This window comes from Primulina huaijiensis, chromosome 1 (genome assembly GCF_012295235.1).
Source record: "Primulina huaijiensis isolate GDHJ02 chromosome 1, ASM1229523v2, whole genome shotgun sequence".
NCBI classification, from domain to species: domain Eukaryota; kingdom Viridiplantae; phylum Streptophyta; class Magnoliopsida; order Lamiales; family Gesneriaceae; genus Primulina; species Primulina huaijiensis.
In genome coordinates, this window is record NC_133306.1 from 1337300 (window position 1) to 1359497 (window position 22198).

Sequence of the window (22198 nt, forward strand, 5' to 3'; positions counted from 1 at the left end):
ATTTTAGAGGGTTGATTAACCAAAAGATTAAAGTTTCACCATGTTATAGAAGAGGAAATGTACGATAAATAAATCCGAAAAGTTGTGGTAATTATATTTAAGTAGTTTCAATTGATAACTTCAACTTACCGAGTATGATCGATTTATCTTAGAGATAAAAAAACTGTTTGTTTTTTCCTCAAACTTATCATCGATATTTAAATAATTTATTTGTTTATTGTCCAAATGACATTGATCACGGACCATAAACATGTAAAGAAAACACATTCTTATAATGTCTTGCAGCTTTATACTTTGTTAAATGGTAAATCAACCATATTTTTTTTAATGTTAGCCGTGGAACAATAAGGAGATGGACATAAAGGTCTGTTTGCGATTCCCGATATCTAAAACCCCGCTTCAACAAAAAAAAAAAGTAGCATACAGAAAATTTGAACTTATAAATTTTCACAAGTTAATTAATTTAATGGTGCAATTAAAAGAAAATAAATAGATAAAGGATCGTTGGGTATTTTAAAAAAAAGAAGAAGAAGAAGAAGAAGAAGCAAAAGCAAACCCCTAATAGCTGTTTTGGCATCTACGAGCTAAGTTGGAAGATGGGAAACAGGAGCTTGGTTTGTCGGGATAAACATGACACCCACTAATTTAATTTAATTAATTAAAAATGTTAGATTGATTAGGTTTAGGGAAAGTTAAGTGGACATTACTCTCCTAGCACAAACTATATTAATCAATTATAGCCTAGCTAGAACATGAAAAGTTATTTTGCATAAGAGTCACTCGAGGGATTTATCCATCACTCCCAAATTTGTTTACCTTTACTGGTATCCTACTTCATTAACAAAACAACTAACTTAACATTATTATGGATTTGCCTGTAACTAATTAATCTGTGTTCTTTTAGATAAAAGTCTTTAAACTTTGAAGTTTTTTTTTCAAGAAAAACAATTTCTGTTGTCGAAAATGGACTCATTTCAGACAAAAAGGGAAAACCATGGTTTTCTTCTCCCCTTTGGAGTATGGAAAAAAAGCTCAATTATATATGTGAGTTATAAAGATATAAAATTTATTTTTTAAAAAATATATAAATTAACACCATCGGTCGATCGATAACCTACACTTAGACATATGTATCGCGTACAAACATAGTGCTGCTCGATTGCGAGCGTGATGCATGTTCACTTTAACTAGATAATTAGAGATTGATTGAGGAGGTGTGACATTTTTTAGAGAGAAAAAAAAAAAGAAGAAAGAAGTAATTTGATCGAATTCAAAGATATGTGAAAGAATCTATGCTAAAAGGTTGGTATTTAGCTAGTCATAAACCGAAACCACAATCAATAAAAAATGCCTTCGAAATTTATGACTAAATTTTGTATGATAGTATTAATTTCCAAGTTCCCTCGCTTTTCCCACAAGTAAAAATACTTTGGGGGGGCCTTTATCCATGGAAAATGCGACACGACACTTCCCCATCGATCGAGAATTTGCAAAAATAGAAGCTTAATGTCAAATTTTGTTGCCCTAATGAGATGAGGCTATATGTGCACATTGCTCATCCAAGAAAGTTGAATAGAAATTTTGGCTGGAAGCCTAGATTGTGACTAATTCCCCTTCCCCAAAACAGTCCCAACAATGTGGATCCAATCAAAACATGGCAAGCTACCATTCATTGAATGCAAAAATGTATGGATAAAACTTTCCCTATAAAACAAAATGGCATCCTTTTGCCAAATGTTGTTGAGTTCATATTGATCTTTATCTCTTTGGTCATTTGTTGTCTCATGCATGTGCACACAGTAACATGGGTTTGTATGCATCGGACACTACAACAAGGAAAAAAAGATAATAATTTGAATAGCATTTGTAGATTAAAATAAAAAAAAATAGGAAGACAATCTTTAAACAATCGGAATCCCTTCCTTTACCACTATTGCTTCTATTATTTTTATTGTTACTAATGAGAGGTAATCTTTGGATTTCTTTGATCTTTCTAGAAGGTTTCACATCTAAATATGCGCAATGATATTCTACTAGGGTTTCTCTTGTCAACAAGCATATCTCAAGAATCTCGGTCTCTTATACGAACTTTTAATTGGTATTGATATTGACAAGTCTTTACATAATAATTTATATCAAGCCATATATTAATTTTGTGTCACTTTGGCTTTTTTTTTTGTGTGGATATATCGATAAAGTCCTCCATCTTACTTACAAGTATTAGTCTCCCTATTTGTCTCTCTTAAATTCCCTCCTGCACTGTATTCATAAATGTTGGGTGTAACCATTGCTTATATTTGATAAAACAATCGAAATATAGTGATTGAGCTGTTATACGATTTAAGATATCAGAGTTGCACTGTTATAACCAGGTATATCTTTTAATAAAATGATTAGTGTTTGTTCTATAATTGATATTAGAGTCAACGTTATATGTTTGATTCCTATTGATCGCAAAAAGTGCAATTATTGAGAGATAGAATGATAAGAATTCAATAATTGTCTCTACTTAGTAGAACAATTGAAACATGTTGTTTTGAGTTGTTGTACGGTTTGAAATATTAGAATCACACTGTTAATATCAATTATATTGGTCCTACTGTTATTTTTATGTTTTATATATTTAATTTTATTGGCGTGAATCTATATATATATTTATGTTATTAGTTATTGAATATTAATATATTGTCAATAAAATAGAAAAACCTGGTAGATCAAATGAAGTTATTGCTCAATAAAATGGGATATGACGTGGCTTCCGGGCTTTTCCAAATTAAAATCGATCACCACCAATCAAAAAGTAAAAGCTATTGTCTTTTTAACTGTTCACTCATCTCGAGCCACGCATGTGATTAATACGTGGACATGCGTAAAAAACACAATAAAGTGATCATGGCTGTTAAAAAGTTTGATCCGACATTTAATAATTTAGTTAATTAATTTGTAGCAGAAAGTTATTTACTGATTAATGACAATCAATTGCCACTTAATACAACACAAATTAGAAAGCTGTCCTAATTTTAAAAGTTAATTAAAGCTAAAATATCTTGGATTGAGTGTTCTGCTTGATCTCAACCCGACACATACTTTAAATATTTTACCAAAAATTTTAATGTTTCCGTAAAAAAAATTTTGAATATTTCTTCAATTGAAATATTGTAAATAGTTTTTATTTATCTTCTCTCCTATATATCCTCTTAGACATTCACCAGACACATATTTAAATACTTAGTCAATCAAATAATTTAATGGCATAAATGGTGTTTTATAATGTTGGAACAAATATGTTTCTTTTTAGTTATAAAAAGATTGTTACGATTGGATCTTGGATTCGAGATGTGTATGTCCACAGAACTGACGTTTGATAGCATTATTGGACTTGGGTTGTTGTATTTGAACGCATCTAGACGAAAAAGACGAGTGGCTGGATAATGTAGACAAGAAACGAGATTCATGAACACATACATTGAATCATGTTTTACCAATTCCAGAAATGGAGAAATTAAAGGAAAAGGTTTGCTGCGCATTCGTCCAATCTAATTTCCCTATTTGGCAAAACCTAATCTGGTTGAAAAGAAACATCCATCCACTGCACTCAGCTTCCATCTCGGGTAAAATCAAATGTGTTGAATTTCTGATTTAATTTATGACGGGAGGATGTATTGTGGATAAGCCCAAGCTAAGGAAGGGGAATCAAATTAATCAGTCACCAAATGTACGAAACTATTGTCCTGTTTTACATGTATAATTAATATAATAATAATATAATATGGTTGTTTTATTATCTTGTAATGGAGCTTATTTAGAATTAAATATTCGTATTTTTTACATATACCGATAATTATATATCTTTGTAAAATACATTAATCTATATTATTAAAATGTTTATCTGAGGAAATTAGATGACCATCCCATATTATAATTTACGGCTGCCTCTTTGCATTTCTAACTTTGCGGAGAGTTTTTTTCATATACGGAAAAACTACACACAATATACTATAACTCTACCTTGCATGCATGGGTAAGATGAACATGCACCAGATAATATAACATGCTAAAATCAATATGTAATGCATATATATGTTTGGCGAGACGACATTGATGCCACCTAAAACAAAATTAATGATATTTGTGTATGGAATTTGAAATTATGATCCTCGCGCATTTTTCCGATTATTCGACAAACATAAATAGTGAATATGTATCTTACTTTTTCGGGCATATTTTAATTTCTTCCATTTACAAGATCAGATGACTAACTCTTATCATCACATATGTGTTGAATGAATCCAATGCCTCTTTTTGTCTCCGTTGTTTAAAGAAAATTGTGAGGATTAATGAACTTAATTACCGCGGTATATCTTGACTTCCCTCGCTCAAAAATATATTACATAAATTGATCAGGCAGTGGCATTGTTGAAAATAGGGAGAAAAAGCAAGACTTGTTTCCACTATTTTTCTTTATAAATAAAGTCTTCAATTTGTTGATGCCTATAGTCCTAGATAGATGCAACTTTCTTGCTTCCCTATCCCACAATAACGAGAAAGAAAAACTAAAAAGAGAAGAAATATGAACACTACTCCTCAACTCGATGATCCTAATCCTATGGTACTCATTTCACAGTACCATCCGCCTCAAACATTCGGCCAATTCGTACCACAACAAGGTTAGTTAATTTGTACTGTATACCATGTATCTGATCAGCCAGCCAGCTATAATATCGAAAGAGGGTAAATCTGACTTGCATGCATACGGGTTTGTTTCGGCTGTGTATTCAGGCGTAGCGGCTAGCTGTACCAAGCCGCGGCGGAGAAGAAAGAAGAACAAAGGTGATGAGGTCGGGATGATGGTGAGGAAGAGGAAGCTGAGTGAAGAGCAGATGAGTATGTTGGAGCGGAGTTTTGGAAGTGAGCATAAATTGGAGTCGGAGAGGAAGGACAGGCTGGCGGCGGAGGTGGGTCTTGACCCCCGGCAGGTGGCGGTGTGGTTTCAGAACAGGAGGGCCAGGTGGAAGAGCAAGAAGATGGAGGAGGAGTATTCCAAGCTTAAGTCTGAGCATCACACTACCGTGACGGAGAAATGCCGCCTCGAAACTCAGGTCCGTGTGTGTGTTAGAGTGAATTTTGGCCTGTGTTGATTCTTTTCTTGATCAAACTCAATGATAATTATGCATTATGATTCAAAGTCAAAGATAATTTTGCAAGACAGTGAAATACTAAGTCGATGAAATTTTTGAAGCTATATATGATATATCTACCAATCTATTTGTTTTTTCTACAAAAAATAGAATAAAAACTTTTTGATTACCCCAAAATCCCATTGTAGAGAGTCATTTCCGTACACATTTTGTTTAAAAATACAATGGGTACCTGTTGGTGGAGCAGAACTAAAGCCAGTGCCACCCACGTCTTGTCTCCACGCATTACACCTTCACACATTTTTGAACCAAAACTTCTGTAAGGTTCGGTTTCGGTTTATAAAATACTGAAGTGAACCGAACTATACTCGTACGAATCCAAATCCTTTACAATTGGATTTTTCTAATTACCTATTTGGACATCTGGAAAGTCCTACGAGCCCAAATGCATGTCCACTCCAAAATCAAAGCACAACAAAAAATAACATTAGATAGTACTGATTTTTGGTGATTAATTTCTTTAATAACATCCAATTCTTGACTTTGGTACAGCTTCTAAAGCTCAAGGAACAACTCCAAGAAGCGGAGAAGGAGATCCAGAGACTATCCGAGCGTTGTGAAGGGTTTTCAAGCAACAGTCCATGCTCACCCTTCTCCATGGACGCCACAGTTAACGGACCACCATTCCTCGTCAGTGAATTCGACTTCCAAGATTTAAACAGCGACGAGTTCTACGTGCTAGATGTATGGGATAATCCCTACTATGTGTAAGCTACTGGCTCATCGACTAGCTAGGCATATATATAAATAATCGATCGCAATTATTATTGGATCATGTAAATATTATTTATGAAATACAAAATCTTCATGTGGGCTCTCTATATTCATGTGATCGTATAATAACGAGCATATACATGATATTATAATGCTAGATGTACACTTCAATGTTTTCATAATCGGACTGATGATTGAACTGATTTACCTTGAAAAATGGTTCAATTAGTCCGATGGTCGGACCAAAAAACTATTATATTATATAAAATAAAAAAATAATATCATAAATAATATATTTTAAATTATAAATATCTTAACTGTGCATAAAAATAATAAAAAATATATATTTATCCAAGTTTAAAATCTAAATATTCGTAATAGGTATATAAATATACCAAAATATATTTACCAAAGTTTAAAAACTAAATAACTATATGCATATATCAATTATAGTATTATATTTTTTAAAAATAAAAACAATAAATTAAATAAATTATATTATTATTAAAATCATATTTTTAACGAAGTCTAGATTCCAAATAATCGTGTGTGTGTGTGTGTGTGTGTGTGTGTGTGTGTGTATATATATATATATTAAATTTAAGATTAAAAATAATAATTTTTTTTAAAAAAAAATTCGAAATTGTTTCCGATTCGACCAGTTTCACGGCTAAAACGGGACGTTTTCTTGTCGATGGAGACTAAACATGCAAGCTATTGTAAAGTATTTGTTTTTTCCCCCTTAGTTTCAGCCTTTCAGGTAAGTGTCTCAAGTCTTTAATTAGTACTAACTAGTAATTAGGTAGTGTATATTGTCATCAATGTAACCTGCTTTTTGACTAATATATTAATTAGGTTGTCGTATATTATGTCTTCATTCCCTTTCTCGCTCTCTCCTTTTTTTTAAAGAAAAATATAAATAAATAAATTTATAAAGGATCCGTGCAAATAGTCAATCTCCTTGAAATCGAGCCGAAAATGGATCAATGCATTCTAAACTGATATCTTTAAAATATTTCAAAGTAGTTCACTATTAAAATCTTAGAATATGCTATAAATCGTTAAAAACTAGCAAATTATTCTATAGTATTTAATTAATCATGTAACATACGTAGTGTATATGAGTATCATAGATTATAGGGTTTAAATATTTGTCGTTAACAAAATAATCCGGTTAAACTAATCACAAGTTTGAAAACATCATTTTTCAACATTTACGGAAAGTTGAGTTTTTACCAAATATTTTCTTGTAATAGACTTACATAAAGACTCTTGTGCAAACTTCTTACGGATTAATTTTGTGAAACGACTCATGAAAATATAATTTTTATTTAAAAATATTATTTTTTATTATATTGATGAATCGGGTATATATGCTTGAAAAAACAAAAACAAGATAAATAAAATATAATAAAGTTACGCACTATACATCTAAGTTCAGATCTTCTATTCCAAAACGATGTTTTATTTTATAACTCATAGAACGTAGATGGATAACATTTAGTTCGAAAACAAATTTAACGCACGCCTATAATTTTTTTTAGCAACTTTCGTATATTTGCATATGACACAGAAGTAAATATGGGATGTCGCTAAAAATTAGACGTATATTATTCTTTTCATTCGTATACAAAAAAATACCTCTTGTAATTTCATCTGTTATTTTCTGCTTTACGTCAAGGGTTCACTTATCATAACTAGGATAAATCCATTCTTTTCTTTGAATCCATCTTCCCGTTTTGACAAATCAGTTGACCGAATTTATGATGCCTTATTTCTTGCTGGTCATGGCTGAACTATATGTTCTCGTAGTTGTATCATGCAAACCATACAATGCCTCAATTTGTTGTATTTTCATAAATATTTAATTTATAATTATGTTAATATTGTAAAACTTGAAGAATATAATGCTTTGTCTCTACTTTTTTCAAATGATTTTGTTGGCAACAGTTCATAGGTGCAATTGTGGAACCAAAAACGATGATAATAACTGAGCTCATGAAAGGCGGCTCACTTCAGAAATTCTTGTGGAGTATTCGTCCAGATTGTCCAGATCTGAAACTTTCCCTGAGTTTTGCTATAGAAATCTCCCGAGCAATGGAATATCTTCACCAAAATAGAATTATACACCGAGATTTAAAGCCAAGTAATATTTTGTACTTGTACAATATTTCAATATTCTTTCCTGTTCTACAATTTTCGAGTATTAATTTATTATGCTTCACCTGTTCTTCTATATGATTTTCTGAATCTTTACAATTTCTCATTTTGTTTAATGTAAAAGAGAATTCTTTTTGCCTTTCGTTCACCTGTAATAATCTTTCTGCTGTTCTTTTAGGCAATCTTCTTCTTACAAAAGACAAAAGGAAAATCAAGTGAGCCGATTTTGGTTTATAAGCTAGAGAAGAGGCTGATGACGAAATGACAACGGAGGTTGGGACATATCGTTGGATGGCTCCTGAGGTATATCTCAAGCATGAAAGCTCGTCTTGTCGATGATTTATGGGTATAATTAAGTCTCACTTTTTCTTTCTTATTTTTCTCTATCGAAAAAAATTAGATGTTTAGTGTAGAAGCTTTTCGTTTGGGAGAGAAGAAGTATTCACAAAGTAGATGTTTATAGTTTCTCTATGATTTTGTGGGAACTGCTAACTAACAACACTCCCTTTAAAGGAAGGAATAATGTCATGGTGGCGTATGCTGCAGCAAATTAGCTAGGTACGTTCTTCACAATGTCGTATGTATAGTTTAAAATATTTTATTAAAAAATCTTGAGAAGTTTTAATCTCGTGGGATGGAACTGAATCAGCTGAGGAATTCAGCATTCTTTTCAAGTAATCTGGAGTATAACTAACACATTTACGAAAAGCTATAGTTGATTGGATCAGTGTCATTCAAAACTTTTTAAAGCATACAACAATGATGGATTGTAGTAGCAGACTGGCCAATGTCCTCAACACAATTACTGCTCTTAAACTTCCATATGCAAAACCAGTCAACGAATTTATTTTCTTCGATCCTGTTGTCTACCGAAAAATGATCCTAAAAGATGGCTTGCGTTCACAAACACTACATTTCAAGACTTCTGGCAATTATTCATATGCTGCATTTTTCGTCCTCTTGTTCTTGATTGAAGGATAGTTGGTTTAAATAAATTTGGTTGATTGATTATCTGAGATATAAGATCATTTGTGCATTCTTTTCAATGAACATCGAGTATGAAATATCTACGTAATCATGGGTTTTTACTTGTATTTATTCCAGAACCAAAGGCGAAGCATAGACAGAATTCCTGCACGTACGTATTACACTCCTCCTGCAATCATGTTGGGCGGAAAATTCAGAAGATCGACCCGAATTCGTGCAAATCACAAATTTTCTTGGAAACTTTCTCGACAGCATTTGTCAAATCTGCAAATGTAGTACCGCCACCCATTTTGGCGGGGGCAGAACATTCCATAAATGAGGGAGAAACCAATGATATTCCGGCCGCAGATTGCTTGATGGACAACTCTATTGGAAATAAGAACAAACTGCCAAATATCTGTCTCAGTTTCCTACGCTGTTTGGGATACTGCCTATAGCTAGGTTCAAGAAATGCATGCTCGTGTTAAAATCTAAAACATTGTAAAATTTGATGGATTGGTCACTTTTTTGTTTTGGCTATAGATAAATAAACAGCGTGTGCATGGCCGTACAGAGTTATAGTCAATGTACAAATCAACAGCATAGAGATTAAAGAAGAAAAACAGTTCCATCTCTCCATAAGAACAAAATTTACTTTTCATTGTGATTTTAGTATTCTTATCCCTTTTGATTCATTTTGGTTTATATTCAACCTTAATTAGAGGACACACATGAGTTATCTTTTTAAATTTTGGCACGAAAATATGTTTTAAGTATATGATATTTGTTCTTTTGCATTTAATTTGTGTTTAATATATGTTTACAATTTTACGTTATTTTTCTTCTTTTTTCCTTTTAAAAATCAAAATTAATGTAGGGGTTTTCACAGCGTACTAAATATAGGTATGGATTAAAAAAAATAAAATAAAATAGTATTAACAAACTTATATCCATTCAAAATATTGTATTTTTTATCCTTGATTTTCCATGGTGGATTTGGGATTGATTAGTTCGAGATCAGCAAACTTAAAATATAAATGTTTTGGGCTCATGAAAAGTAGAACAAACAAACCCAGAATCTTATAACAAAAATTGATTTTTATTTAAATATAAATTAGAGTTTAACCTGACGGAAGTTTTTTTCTAATCTATATACTATATTATTAAATATGGGATGTCGCTAAAAATTAAATCTCAAATCATAGATTAGATCTCTGGTTGAAATTCATCAAGCAAAAAATATTAAAAAGCCTATTTTAGTAAATTATTATTTTATATGTAACTACTAGATCTTCAATTTTCAAAATTACTAAAATATTTTTATCAATACTTTAAAATTTTTAAATAAATTTTTTTATATAAACATTATTTAATATATATGAAGGTGTGTAAAGAAAGACCACTATTATATTAAAATTTAAATTCAAATCTAATCGATAAAGTCAAGATAAGTTGTACTTATTTTATATGGCACGACGAAAAAAATGATTAACTCAATCCACTTATTTTATTTGAGCGGAGTGAGCAAATTTATTTTGACACTTTGAAATAAGTTGAACTAGTTTGTGATGAATAAAAATGGTGTTTAAGATAAATGAGGTGAATGTATGAGCGGGGCGAGAAAACGCATTTTTCTTTAAAAAATTGATGGTTGGTTGAAGTGGCTTAGAGGGATTCCATTTAAAAAATTCAAAACAGATTTTTTAATCATCACATCATAATATAGAACAACAACAATTTTCTTCACCTTAGCGAGGTACAGCATAATAAAGTGCTCCTGTTACCAAATTTGTCCACAGCATGATCATCTTTAATTTCGATCCTAGTCTTCGTGCATACTTATATCTCATTTTTGTTCTTGAAACAGGGGGAGCTAACAAGTTTGTGCGGTCCAGATGTCGTATCTAATATTGAGAACGGTAAGCTGGCTTCACGTTCTCAGTCCCGTGGCGATGAAGGTAACTGTCATGTCCCGGGACGGGGGTTGGTCGACACCGACGTTGCTCTCAAATTTACATTTGAAAACAACAAGCCTCAGAAGTACAGAATTCATAAACCAGTCTTTTTATTCATAAATACTGAATATTTCAATGTCTGATACAAACTCAAATCACTAATGTTTTACAGCGGAAATGTAAAACCAGATATAACAACATCTTAACAAATGCAGCGGAAAACATAAACTCGAACTGAAAAATGACAGTCTTCTTCACCAGCCCCAGAACTGGATCTGCTCTTCTTCTTCTAATATTTCTTCCTCGCTCTTATCTGAGATGAGTTTGGTAGGTGAGTAATATGATTGTCACTCAGTAAACAGGGGCGGGAATAACTCTCAGTTTTCGAAATCATTTTCAACAGAAACAATAATACGAATAATATACAGAAACTCTTATTTCAGAACAGAAATCAGTATTCAGTAATCAGTATTCAGAACAGAAATCAGAAATTTCGCAAGTAAGCACTGAGCACGTTTGTGAATTTCATGGCTAAACTGATATCAGTCCCCTATATGTTCTCTCCTCTAAGGGGTGAGACCAGTAGTCAGTAATCAGAATTCAGTAATGTTCATAATATATATCCCTACCATTAGTTCACTAGGTTTCAGTGCTTCAAAATTAGATATCAGAAATCAAGAATATACTTTGTTTTAAAACAGAAATCATCAAACTGTTTTCAAGATATTTATACATAAGCCCACTTACAGTAATTTGCTATAAAGTTTCGGTTGAAGTCTAGAATCTGCTTGTTCTTGCTACTGGTTTCTACTGCTCGAAAATCAGCACTCTCTTATCTCGAAAATTCAAGTGATAATATCAAGATTTGGGTAACACCAATTCAAAAATCTGAGTGTGTTATTTATAGGCAAGATTCTGACTGTTAACCTCCCAATTAATGGCCATAATCTGCCATTATGTGCCATTACAGCCTTAATTCCATGATAAATGCTTCAGTTACAAGTTATAAGCTGAATTAGTAACTGTCTGCTGGAATCTCACGCTACTGAACTCTTCTGCTGCTGGATTCTGTCTGCTGCAAAAATAACAGCTTCTGAAATATTAGTTGCTGCTGGAATTAATAGCTGCTGCTGAAACTTTTGCATGGCTGCTGAATATTGCTAGCTGCTGCAAAATACTAGCTACTGCTGGAAACGCGGTTCTCATAGTAACTGTTAGAACATGCCTTTGGAGAGTCGATTTTGCAATCCTTGCAGCAGACCGGAAGACTGTTGGAACATTTCATGTTTGCAATCCTAATTTTGATGTTAACGAAACTTGTTAATTTATTTCTAATGAATTTACCTAAGTGCGCAGAAAGTTGAAACTAATCAGGCTTCGAACTGATCAGTTACCGAGCCAAAACTGAAGCTATCGAGACGCAAACTGAAAGTACCAACTGATTGACCAAACTGAACCAGTTCAACTGAAATATCAAAGACTAGTTTAGTTGATAGGTGGTTCAGCAGAAGACTTTCAAACGCCCGTTCAGCTGATGAAGAGTTCAACTGATGAAGAGCACAGCTGACCAGTTCAACTGAATCAGTATAATTAGTTCAGCTGACGAGCCAACTGATTTCACCAAACCAGTTGAAGACCAGTTCAGAGCCGACCAGTTTGCAGAACACTACAAACTTATCCAGCTGTGCACAACGATACAAAAGCAATTGTCCAATCAAAGGACAATAATGAACGTTGCATCAGAACTTAAAGACAAGACGTTCAAGAATAGCTGTCAGAAAGGACAAGACACAAATATCTAGGAACGGATTCAAAATGCAACATATACTATTATTGAGTCTCGCTTTATGATCAAGCTTCTCGCCTATAAATAGAAGATGAATATCAGCGAAGAAGATGCAGTGTGTGAAAAAGAAAAACAAAGGGCACGCATTATGGTTAAGAAGCAATCAGCCCAGATTTGAAGGAACATTTCAAAGTGTTATAAGCTTATATTAGAAGCATAATTTTCTCAGTGTATGAAAACACTTTCGTGTTGTATTCATAGATCAGTTCTCACACATGCACACACAATCACTCACAAATACAGAGAGTTAAGCTTATTGAATAGCTGAGTCAGTCTTGCACAAAGACAATAAACTTGTGTATGTAGTCTTTGACACATAGATGTTAAACAAGTGTTGACTTGGAGGTACTACCTTCAGTCTAGACTAGGAGTTCAGTTAGGCAGTAGCGTAAATCCTAAGCTGAGTGGGTTTGTACAAGGTGTTGTATAAATCAAAATCTTCTAGTGAATCCTACTCGAGGTGGTAGAAGGGGTGACGTAGGAATAGTTGAAATCTCCGAACATGCATAAACATATCTTGTGTAGTTAACTGTTTAACTATTGTTTTCAAACTGATTTGATCATTTCGAGCTGATATCATTTCAATTCTCATCATAACTGAACTGATATGAGGAATAACTGATTCCCCTTATTTTCAGTTATTCAGTTCACACAAGTTAAAAATTTAAACTGTTCAGTTTTCTTAACGAAGGATTATTTCGAGTGTCTTCCGCTTGGTTTGAAAATCAAACTCGATTTAATTCATCGGTGTTTACATTCTCAGAACACGAGCTATTGCAGCTCTCGGAAAATATTGTATTTGAAGCATACTCAAGGGTGTCAAAATCGATCATTCAAAGACATTGAGAGTATTTGGGAAATTTGTTTTTAGGTCCAATGAAGTTGAATAATGTTTGTTGTGCATACTAATATCTTATCCAGTACATCCATCTTAATATTTATCATGTAGTAACCTTTTTTAGCCAACACCTTCAACAACTTGCTTCTTACATGTAAAATTAGTTCATCGGGCCCCATTGATTGGCTTTTTTGTCAGCATAGAAACTTTTGTGAGACAATGTCACAAATCAATTTTATGAGACGGATCGCCTATTTGGGTCACTCGTGAATATATATTATTTTTTTCCAAAAATATTACTTATTATTGTAAATATGAGCAGAGTTGACCCGTCTCACGGATAAAGATCCGTAAGACCGTCTCACGAAAGACCTACTATTTTGTTTGTTACAAAGATTTCTTACGGTTTTACATTAATAGGTTGTGTGTGGAGTCCCCCTCCCTACCCATTGTATCTAAAAAAAATCATTATCATTTACATATAGAGTCTCCTAACTCTTTCAATTCACCAACTTTTTCGAACGAATATGAATTCGAAGGATAAAAAGACATTAACGAGCAATTTCAGAACATGGTTTTAGTTTCAACATGATAACATTGATTCGGCAATGGTGCCATATATTTTTTTATATATATTTTTATCAACGTGATAAAAAAAATAGTTTTATATTTGAGTTATAGTTTATCATAATATTATTTTTAAAATTTACATATTTATTTTTAAAAATCAATAAAATAAATTAAGTAATCTAGAAAATAAAAATATTTACATAATTGGATGTATTAATATTAATTGGGCTTAAAATCAATTTAAATTAAAAATAAAAATAAATTTTATTTTGTAATTAATTAAATTCTATACTGATATGATACCTTAATTGGGTCGACACCTTTTTCAGCCCATAAAGTAACCACCAACGGGCCCACCTCAATTTTATAAAAACTCTTATCCCTACACCGAGATTGGGAAAGGATTAAGGCGCAATTTTGCAGTACTCAGCCTCCGGACAGAATCAATCGATCATCCAGGTAATAGACGGCGATGCATGTTTGATTTTGTAATGTTTTGAATTTAGGTAGCCAAATTATTGAAACCACAAATTGATTTTTGGAAAAAACAATATTGGATCTCGCGTTCAGGGATCAATGGAACCGGATCCGCGTGATCCAATGAATCAATCCTCGTTGCAAAGCCTGCGTGAGGTGCGTTGTTCCTTGCTTTCTATCTGATACGTTTTCCTCTACGGTCTGCCGCAAATTTCTTATCCGCTAGTTGGGATTACATTCTAGATTATATCAAATGTACATATATCATGTTTAGGCATGACCTTCGAAAAGTAAACTTTGTTTAACTTTGTTGACAGTCTTGCGATAAATATTGTGATGAATATTGTGATGGACGTGATTGTCCATGCCATGGATGGATGACGTTGACAAAGTTTGCTGACAATGAGATGGAAGACCTCAGGAATGCGGCAAAAGCAGCCTTAAAGATCTACAATCAGAAAGAAGTAGTTAGACAAATTATTTTTTAATATCGACCGTTTTGATTGTTGAATAGGCATAATAATTCTGTTTTGCATGTTTTTGGGTTGATTGGGGTGCAGCAAAAGAATTTAGATCTCGAGAAGGTTTGGAAGCTCAACTTCGTAGCTTTATATTTCTTCATGACATTCACGGCAAAGAATGCTGAAACTGATGAGTGCCTTGTTTTTCGAGGTGTTGTTCATGCATTGAGTCATGAAGTATACCTTTGTGAGGTCAAGGTACCATTTTGACCCTGTCAATTTTGTTACTGTTCTAGTTTAGTTCATGCTATCCTTGTTCCCGATTATCTGAATGTTCAGTGGTATGCGTTCTGCTGATGGTGATGCCAATCAAAACATCTCAGTTTACAATCTTAAACTCTTCATTTTCAGTATAGGTGCTAGGTTTGCAGACAAGACCCAAACTAAGATTACAAAAAAATCCTTAGCATGTCTGTGCATCGTGAATATTGGATTCACTATTCATTTTATCTTGCAAACTGTGGGTGGGTATCTTGTTTTAGTGGAATGATAGCTATGTGAAAATATCTCTAATTCAACTGTAGTCTCAAAGTCAATACGCTGGTCCGCGAGATCTAAATATTGGCATGAAATGAAGTGGGATGCTTGTCACAGGGTGTTTTTAAATAAATGCTTGGAGATTATTTGAGTTGCGTGATGCTAGAGTGAGGCTGCACTATGAGCAATAGGTCGAATAGGAGTATACTTGCATCATGAAATGCTAAACCAGTTCATTTTTCATCTTTTTGTAGGCGTAACAAACTTGGAAGCCGATTTTTTGTTATGTTTTTTAGGAAACCGGCGACATTGGGATTCCGAGTGACCATGTTGAACGTCACTCCCCTCACACATGGTACAATGCATCCACAAAATCGTACTTTGACATGATTCATGCTTTGTCTGTTGGTCTCGTTCATTATCTGTGATGTGTAGCTTTAAGATTGTCTTATTTGGGAAGGCATATATCCTATATATTACTATATTATGGGATTAATTGGATCATTCCTATGTTATGTGATAACTTGGGTTGTAAACATAATCTTTAAAGTTTTATGTTAGTTGGTAGATTTGAGTGACGAAGAATGTGATGGGATGGTTAGGATGTTGATTGTGCTACTGATATTAATTTAGTGACGTGCCTCGACAAAACCAGCTTAGATGTTCAATGAATCTCATTTTAAGACAGAAATGGTTCTTTTATTTATATAAATTTGTGGTATATTGTTCGACATCCCTTTTTAGCTGAAATTTATTTATAATTTTGGGAGTCTGGACAACAGACACAGGGGAAATAAAAGACGGGAGAAATTTGGTTTATGCTGGTCAGCGAGTTGTAAATATTGGCATAAAATGAGGGCGGNTGTGCTACTGATATTAATTTAGTGACGTGCCTCGACAAAACCAGCTTAGATGTTCAATGAATCTCATTTTAAGACAGAAATGGTTCTTTTATTTATATAAATTTGTGGTATATTGTTCGACATCCCTTTTTAGCTGAAATTTATTTATAATTTTTGGGAGTCTGGACAACAGACACAGGGGAAATAAAAGACGGGAGAAATTTGGTTTATGCTGGTCAGCGAGTTGTAAATATTTGAATAAAATGAGGGCGGGGGGGATGCTTGTGGCAGGCGTGTTTCAAGTAAATGCTTGAAGATTATTTGAGTTGTGCAGTTTTGTGATATTAGAGTGAGGATGCATTCGAGCATGAGCTGAACCTTCTGCCAAGCATGAAACAAATATGAAATATGAAAGGCGTGATTTGGAGTAACTTTGAAATAGACTGAACAGGAGTATAATTGCATGATGAAACGCTAAACCATTTCATATTCATCTTTTTGTTGGCATAAGAAACTTAAGCTGATTTCTTGTTATGTTTTTAGGGACCCGGCGAAAATTCTATACTACTGAGTGACCGTGTCGAATTATGTTGAGCCATTAACTGAAAGCAAGGAAGATCACTCCCCTTACACACGGTACAATGCATTAAAAAAATCGTACTTTGAATGTTTCATACTTTGTTTGTTGGTCATTCGTTATCTGGGATGTGTTGCTTTAAGATTGCTTTATTTGGAAAGATATATGTCCTAGTTATTACAATGTTATGCGATTAATTGGATCATTGCTATGTTACGTTATAAATAGGATCATGATAATAATCTTAAAAGTTATTTGTTGGTAAATTTGAGTAACGAGGAATGTGTTTTTGGTTTATGGATGTCGATGGTGCAGCTGATATCAATTTAGTGATGTGCCTCGACAAAACCAGCTTAGATGTTGAATGAATCTCATTTTTCGACATAAATGGTTCTTTTATTTCAATTGATGGATCTGGATTTCTGGAAGGAAAATTGTTTGTCATTGTACTCATTTTCCAACTAGACAATAAATTAAAAAAAATAACAAATTCCAAATGCCACCAAATATATTTAAAAAATGACACATGCAAGTTTCCTTTCGAAACTCATTTCAGCATCCAATTGACTTCACTCAAATATTTTTTAAATATATATCATATTACATTTGGGATATTTAAATGATAATAATAATCTGATGTAGATATTATAGCCATATTAAACTCGAGTCAATTGTTGCTTCAGCCGTTAGTATCTCCCTCTGTTTAGGTGTCGACGGTTCAATTCTATGTTTAAATAAGAAAAGAATAATTGTATAAATTTATCGGGATAGGGATATATAAAGCTATATTTTAAAATAAAATTTGAATTTTTATTTGAAATATATTATTGTTAAATATATCCCAAATACCACGAAAGAAAAATCAAATAGGAAATCCAACACTACCTATGAACTCAAAATTTATTTCAACCACAAACAAAAAAGAAAATGTACTAAGATGAATTTTTGATGATCTTGTGTGATTTTAAAACATGGTTAAACGAATTTGATATGTTATCACATATGCAAAGTAGATGGTAAACAATTATTTTATACATGAATACGCATGATCCAAGTTTGATCTTCTGTAAAGTTACACGTATCCCATCAAGTACAACCTTTATCGTGTCATTAGATCCATCCAAATCAGTTTATTAACTAATATATAACTCACAAGTGTATAATTATTTAAGAAAAAAGAACTACAATTTTGTTTGCTTTTGCTGCTTTGCATGTGTCACCGTATTAAAGTTTGACTACTTGAGAACTGGAGAAGAGATGAGGCATCTTATTTATCATGCCCCACATGAGTGACCAATTCATTAACAATTATTTTCGTAAGATTGGAAATTTATTAAAATCCCCTTGTAATTTACTTGACAAATATAAGTTATACATATATATGTATATGTATTTTGAAGAAATATTTATTATATATAAAAAGGTAATAATATATATATATATATTTGTACTGATATTGAACACGCCATATCTAAACGGACAAAGAAGTTTGAATGAAATATGATCATATCTAAGATAGTAAGATCAATCAAGATTTGAGTATTGCATAATTATGAGATGACTCCTGCGCGACTACCTTAGGGCAGATGGACTTTATCATTTCGAGGAACTTGTTGAAACGCTTAGTATCATTGATCTGGTCATTTTTCCGAACCCCTAAATGTGATTTGACTCGGTCCTCCTCGGCTAATAGGACGTGGATGTTGGGATTCGATCAAGAAACAAATACAAGTTACAATAAATAAATGTGAATGTTTGTTAAACAAAATTTGATCAGAACATAATCATCATTAGGCACAATAGGTCTGGTATCAAAATTAAGCAAAGTTAACAAGTTTTTCCTTGAATTGACGAACATCATACTCTAACAGATTTTGATTGCGAAAACATTGTGCATGTATATATTGGCAAACAAAATACCAACAAACAAATTTGTTGCAATGTAAAATAGAATATTATTCCAACTTGCAACATAAATATAAACTAACAAAATATATTTGTAACGAAATAATGAAAAAAAACAAACTGAGACTTGTAACAAGTACAATTTCATTAAAACATTTTGTCCCCTTCACGATTTGTTCGAGGATGGTTGTTTCTCACACTACTACAAAAACGCAAAACGACATCCGTTGTCGTAGGCCATTTAAAAACTGTTGATTAACTGAGATAAGATCATTTGTGCATTATTTTCAATGAACATCGAGCATGAAAAATATATACATGTATAAAAATTTATTTTCAAGTTATGATATTATTTTAAAAATAATAAATTCAAAAATATTAAATAATATATGATATTTTAAATTTCAAGCCAATAAATACATGGAATTCAAAATCCATTGCAAGATACAAGATAAATTAAGGCTAAATATCAACTTAATTGGAAAGAAATATTGCATACAAGGCAGTTTTCTCAACAAGAAAGCATCTCAATATTTATGAAATGAGTATCTCGAAATTTATGGAAGGATATCAATCAAATTATGGTAAGATTTTCACATCATCCCTATAAATATCACCATATGCCATTCAATATTTCACACAATTCATACACTCAAAATTTTCAAAATTCACCCTAACCTCTTCCTAGAATTTTCGAAATTTTTGCTCTCCAAAATTCTGCTGCGATCATCAAAATTATGTCCAAATTCAGAAAATTATTTCTCTCGTTCAGCTCTCAGAATCAGATCTACACCATTCAAAATATGACTTCATATGTTTTGAATAAAATATCCAAATTTCAGCCAAATCCAACGGTTAGTTTGTATTTTATAGCCTTTGCAAGAAAACTATTCAAATTTTTGGTGATAAACAGCATACCTACGGTTTTTCGTCCATGAACAAGTTACATCGACTTCCAAACCCGATCTTCACCGTTCATAAATTATTTGACTTACTGTGAATGTACTGTGAAAGTTTAAGCCTGATCCAACGGTTCGATAAGGCACAACAAAAATTGTAAGGCGGCTGATTTTTTGGTAGATGTGCTTTGGTTTTCGAAGTGTCGGTTGCATGATTATTCTATGGTTTCCGAGTTCTTCATGTTTTCTTCCAGATCTAAGGTAAGTGGGTTTGTTTTAAAATATATTTTGAATAAATTATTTCGTTTTTGAAAGTTTCGGTCGAACACCGTTATTTTGTTTCTACCCCTTCTTGATATGATTATCGTATGTTTTATGTTTCGGCAGTGTGAGGATTCAACTGGATATGGGTGAAATCTCAATATGCATGATATGTTTATGGCCTTTACACGGTGGGATTGTAACCGTTATATGATCTCATCTCTTTATAGGAGTAAAAATTAGGGACTGATATGAAAGTAGAGGAATCTCAGTGCCTTGGCCAAAACTATGTTCATGGTTATGATAATGACATGTTATGAGAATCATGTTATGCATGATATGATATGTGGTTTTCTAAATTCATGTGTATTTGTTATGTATATGCTCGAACGGCTCCCGCTTACTGAGTGACGATCATATCACTAACTCCTTACTCTACCCTCCCTAGATAAATCAGAAGAGAAAATCGAGGAAGATGAACAAGACTAATTTTGAGGCTGATAATAAGAAGAATGAAGAAATTTATTTTAGTTTTCGCTTAGTAAGTTGTAAACGATTTCGTATAATTTTTGTCGATTTAAGAATTTACATTGTAAAGACAATCTTATGATTGATTATGAGTAATAAACTGGTTTTTGGTTTATGATGTACTACGAGATTTGTTGTTTTCAATTGTGTGGTTATAGAAAACAACGTCGGTGTCTACTAACCCCGGTCTCGGGACGTGACACATTAAAACTTTAAATTTAATTTGAATTTCCAAGTGTGCAGACTTGAGATTAAAATATAAGCTAATGTTTCACCATGTTTGATCATGAGCATGTCAAATTTTAAGGAAATTGTCATTTTAGTCTTATAAGTTTTTTTACTTGCATTATGAAACCATGAAAATTGAAAATGATCGAGAGTTATCTGGCAATGATAGTGAAACTAACAAGACATTGAATTTGTGTCTGCACGCTCAAATGGTTCCTCGGAAGTCAGTCATCAGTAAAAAACTATTATTGGGGTATTAAAATTGAACCATCAATCTTGAAAAAAAATTAATAATCACTACAACTAACTGAAAAAGCAACAATGAATATCTAAGACTAATTAAAATCAGAAAACAAGTCGCGCCTACAATACCTAAGGTGAATATCTTTTGGTCTCATTATTAATATGTAACAATTATTTTGTTCTTAATTACTACAATAAAATAAGGTCATGCAACGGTCCGTCGGTTCGTTGGTTTTTTCTATTACGGATTGGTTAATTCGGTTCGTGATTTGAATAATAAGTTAAATAATAAATCGAGTTGTATATTTTACCAATGACTTCCTAGTAAAAATTTGAACACCCTAGCCTAAAGGGCTTAATCTATGCTACACTGAGTGATTATCATCTCATCGTGTGTGTCTCGTGTTTTAGTGGATTTTGAGTTTATTAATCAAAAGTCCAAATTTCACTAGAGCAACACTTTATAGAAAAATCCGGTCTAAAGTGCTAGATTTTAACATTGCCGATTTTGAATCCTCCTTTTTTATTACTCCAAGCACAAACTCAAGTTTTAAGTTGAGCTTGACGCCAACAAAGTTTTAGAAAGAAATGTTAGTATATTTTTTTAGGTTTGGGTTTCGAGATTCGTAATAATCGGGCACTGTTCAAGAAATTTTCCAAACTTGATTGAACCACATTTATTACATTGATTGAATGTTAGAATCATCGAACTTTGTTCTTTAAATTTGAGGGTTTAGTTTTCGCATTCTAATCAATTCAGGTGCATGATGGAATTATCAAAAGCACAAACCAAACCCATTTTCAGTTTTTCTTTTCATCATTGTTTACGATAAAATTGTCTGAGAATAGAAAATATTGTTGAAAAGAAATAACATTTTGAGAGAGGATTTAATTAATAGTTGATTTTGGGACATGCTCAAGTAAAACTTAGTTTTGTAACACACTATTCTTGAATTGCACTTGCTTTCTTGAAAATTCTCTCAATTGATCATG

The 22198-nt window shown here is 32.6% G+C and overlaps 2 protein-coding genes and 1 pseudogene across 7 annotated transcripts; all 3 read left to right on the top strand.

Annotated features, from left to right (window-relative positions):
• The first annotated feature begins 4498 nt into the window (after positions 1-4498).
• On the top strand, positions 4499-6019 carry LOC140979043 (homeobox-leucine zipper protein ATHB-40-like). Its single transcript, XM_073444421.1, has 3 exons — positions 4499-4667; positions 4780-5099; positions 5691-6019. The coding sequence occupies exons 1-3, from the start codon at positions 4571-4573 to the stop codon at positions 5907-5909; spliced, it is 636 nt and encodes a 211-aa protein (XP_073300522.1). The 5' UTR covers positions 4499-4570; the 3' UTR covers positions 5910-6019.
• Positions 6020-7892: 1873 nt separating this feature from the next.
• LOC140959226 (serine/threonine/tyrosine-protein kinase HT1-like) lies at positions 7893-9378 on the top strand (annotated as a pseudogene).
• Positions 9379-14566: 5188 nt separating this feature from the next.
• On the top strand, positions 14567-17346 carry LOC140975028 (uncharacterized). 6 transcript variants are annotated; one of them, XR_012174888.1, is made up of 6 exons: positions 14567-14706; positions 14818-14880; positions 15042-15191; positions 15285-15443; positions 15977-16077; positions 17108-17346. XR_012174888.1 is itself a non-coding variant. In XM_073438519.1 (6 exons), the coding sequence occupies exons 2-6, from the start codon at positions 14824-14826 to the stop codon at positions 17133-17135; spliced, it is 453 nt and encodes a 150-aa protein (XP_073294620.1). In that variant the 5' UTR covers positions 14567-14706; positions 14818-14823; the 3' UTR covers positions 17136-17346. The 6 variants fall into 6 exon arrangements, 4 of the variants coding, with proteins under 4 accessions (XP_073294620.1, XP_073294624.1, XP_073294630.1 ...); XR_012174896.1 differs by having other exon boundaries at positions 15042-15188; XM_073438519.1 differs by having other exon boundaries at positions 16019-16077.
• Positions 17347-22198: the final 4852 nt, after the last annotated feature.

Coding starts and splice junctions, on each gene's coding strand:
- LOC140979043 (XM_073444421.1), top strand. CDS start 4,571: ATGAACACTACTCCTCAACTCGATGATCCTAATCCTATGGTACTCATT. Junction 4,668..4,779: donor CCAATTCGTACCACAACAAG/GTTAGTTAATTT, acceptor CTGTGTATTCAG/GCGTAGCGGCTAGCTGTACC. Junction 5,100..5,690: donor AATGCCGCCTCGAAACTCAG/GTCCGTGTGTGT, acceptor ACTTTGGTACAG/CTTCTAAAGCTCAAGGAACA.
- LOC140975028 (XM_073438519.1), top strand. CDS start 14,824: ATGGAACCGGATCCGCGTGATCCAATGAATCAATCCTCGTTGCAAAGC. Junction 15,192..15,284: donor TCTACAATCAGAAAGAAGTA/GTTAGACAAATT, acceptor ATTGGGGTGCAG/CAAAAGAATTTAGATCTCGA. Junction 15,444..16,018: donor TATACCTTTGTGAGGTCAAG/GTACCATTTTGA, acceptor TATGTTTTTTAG/GAAACCGGCGACATTGGGAT.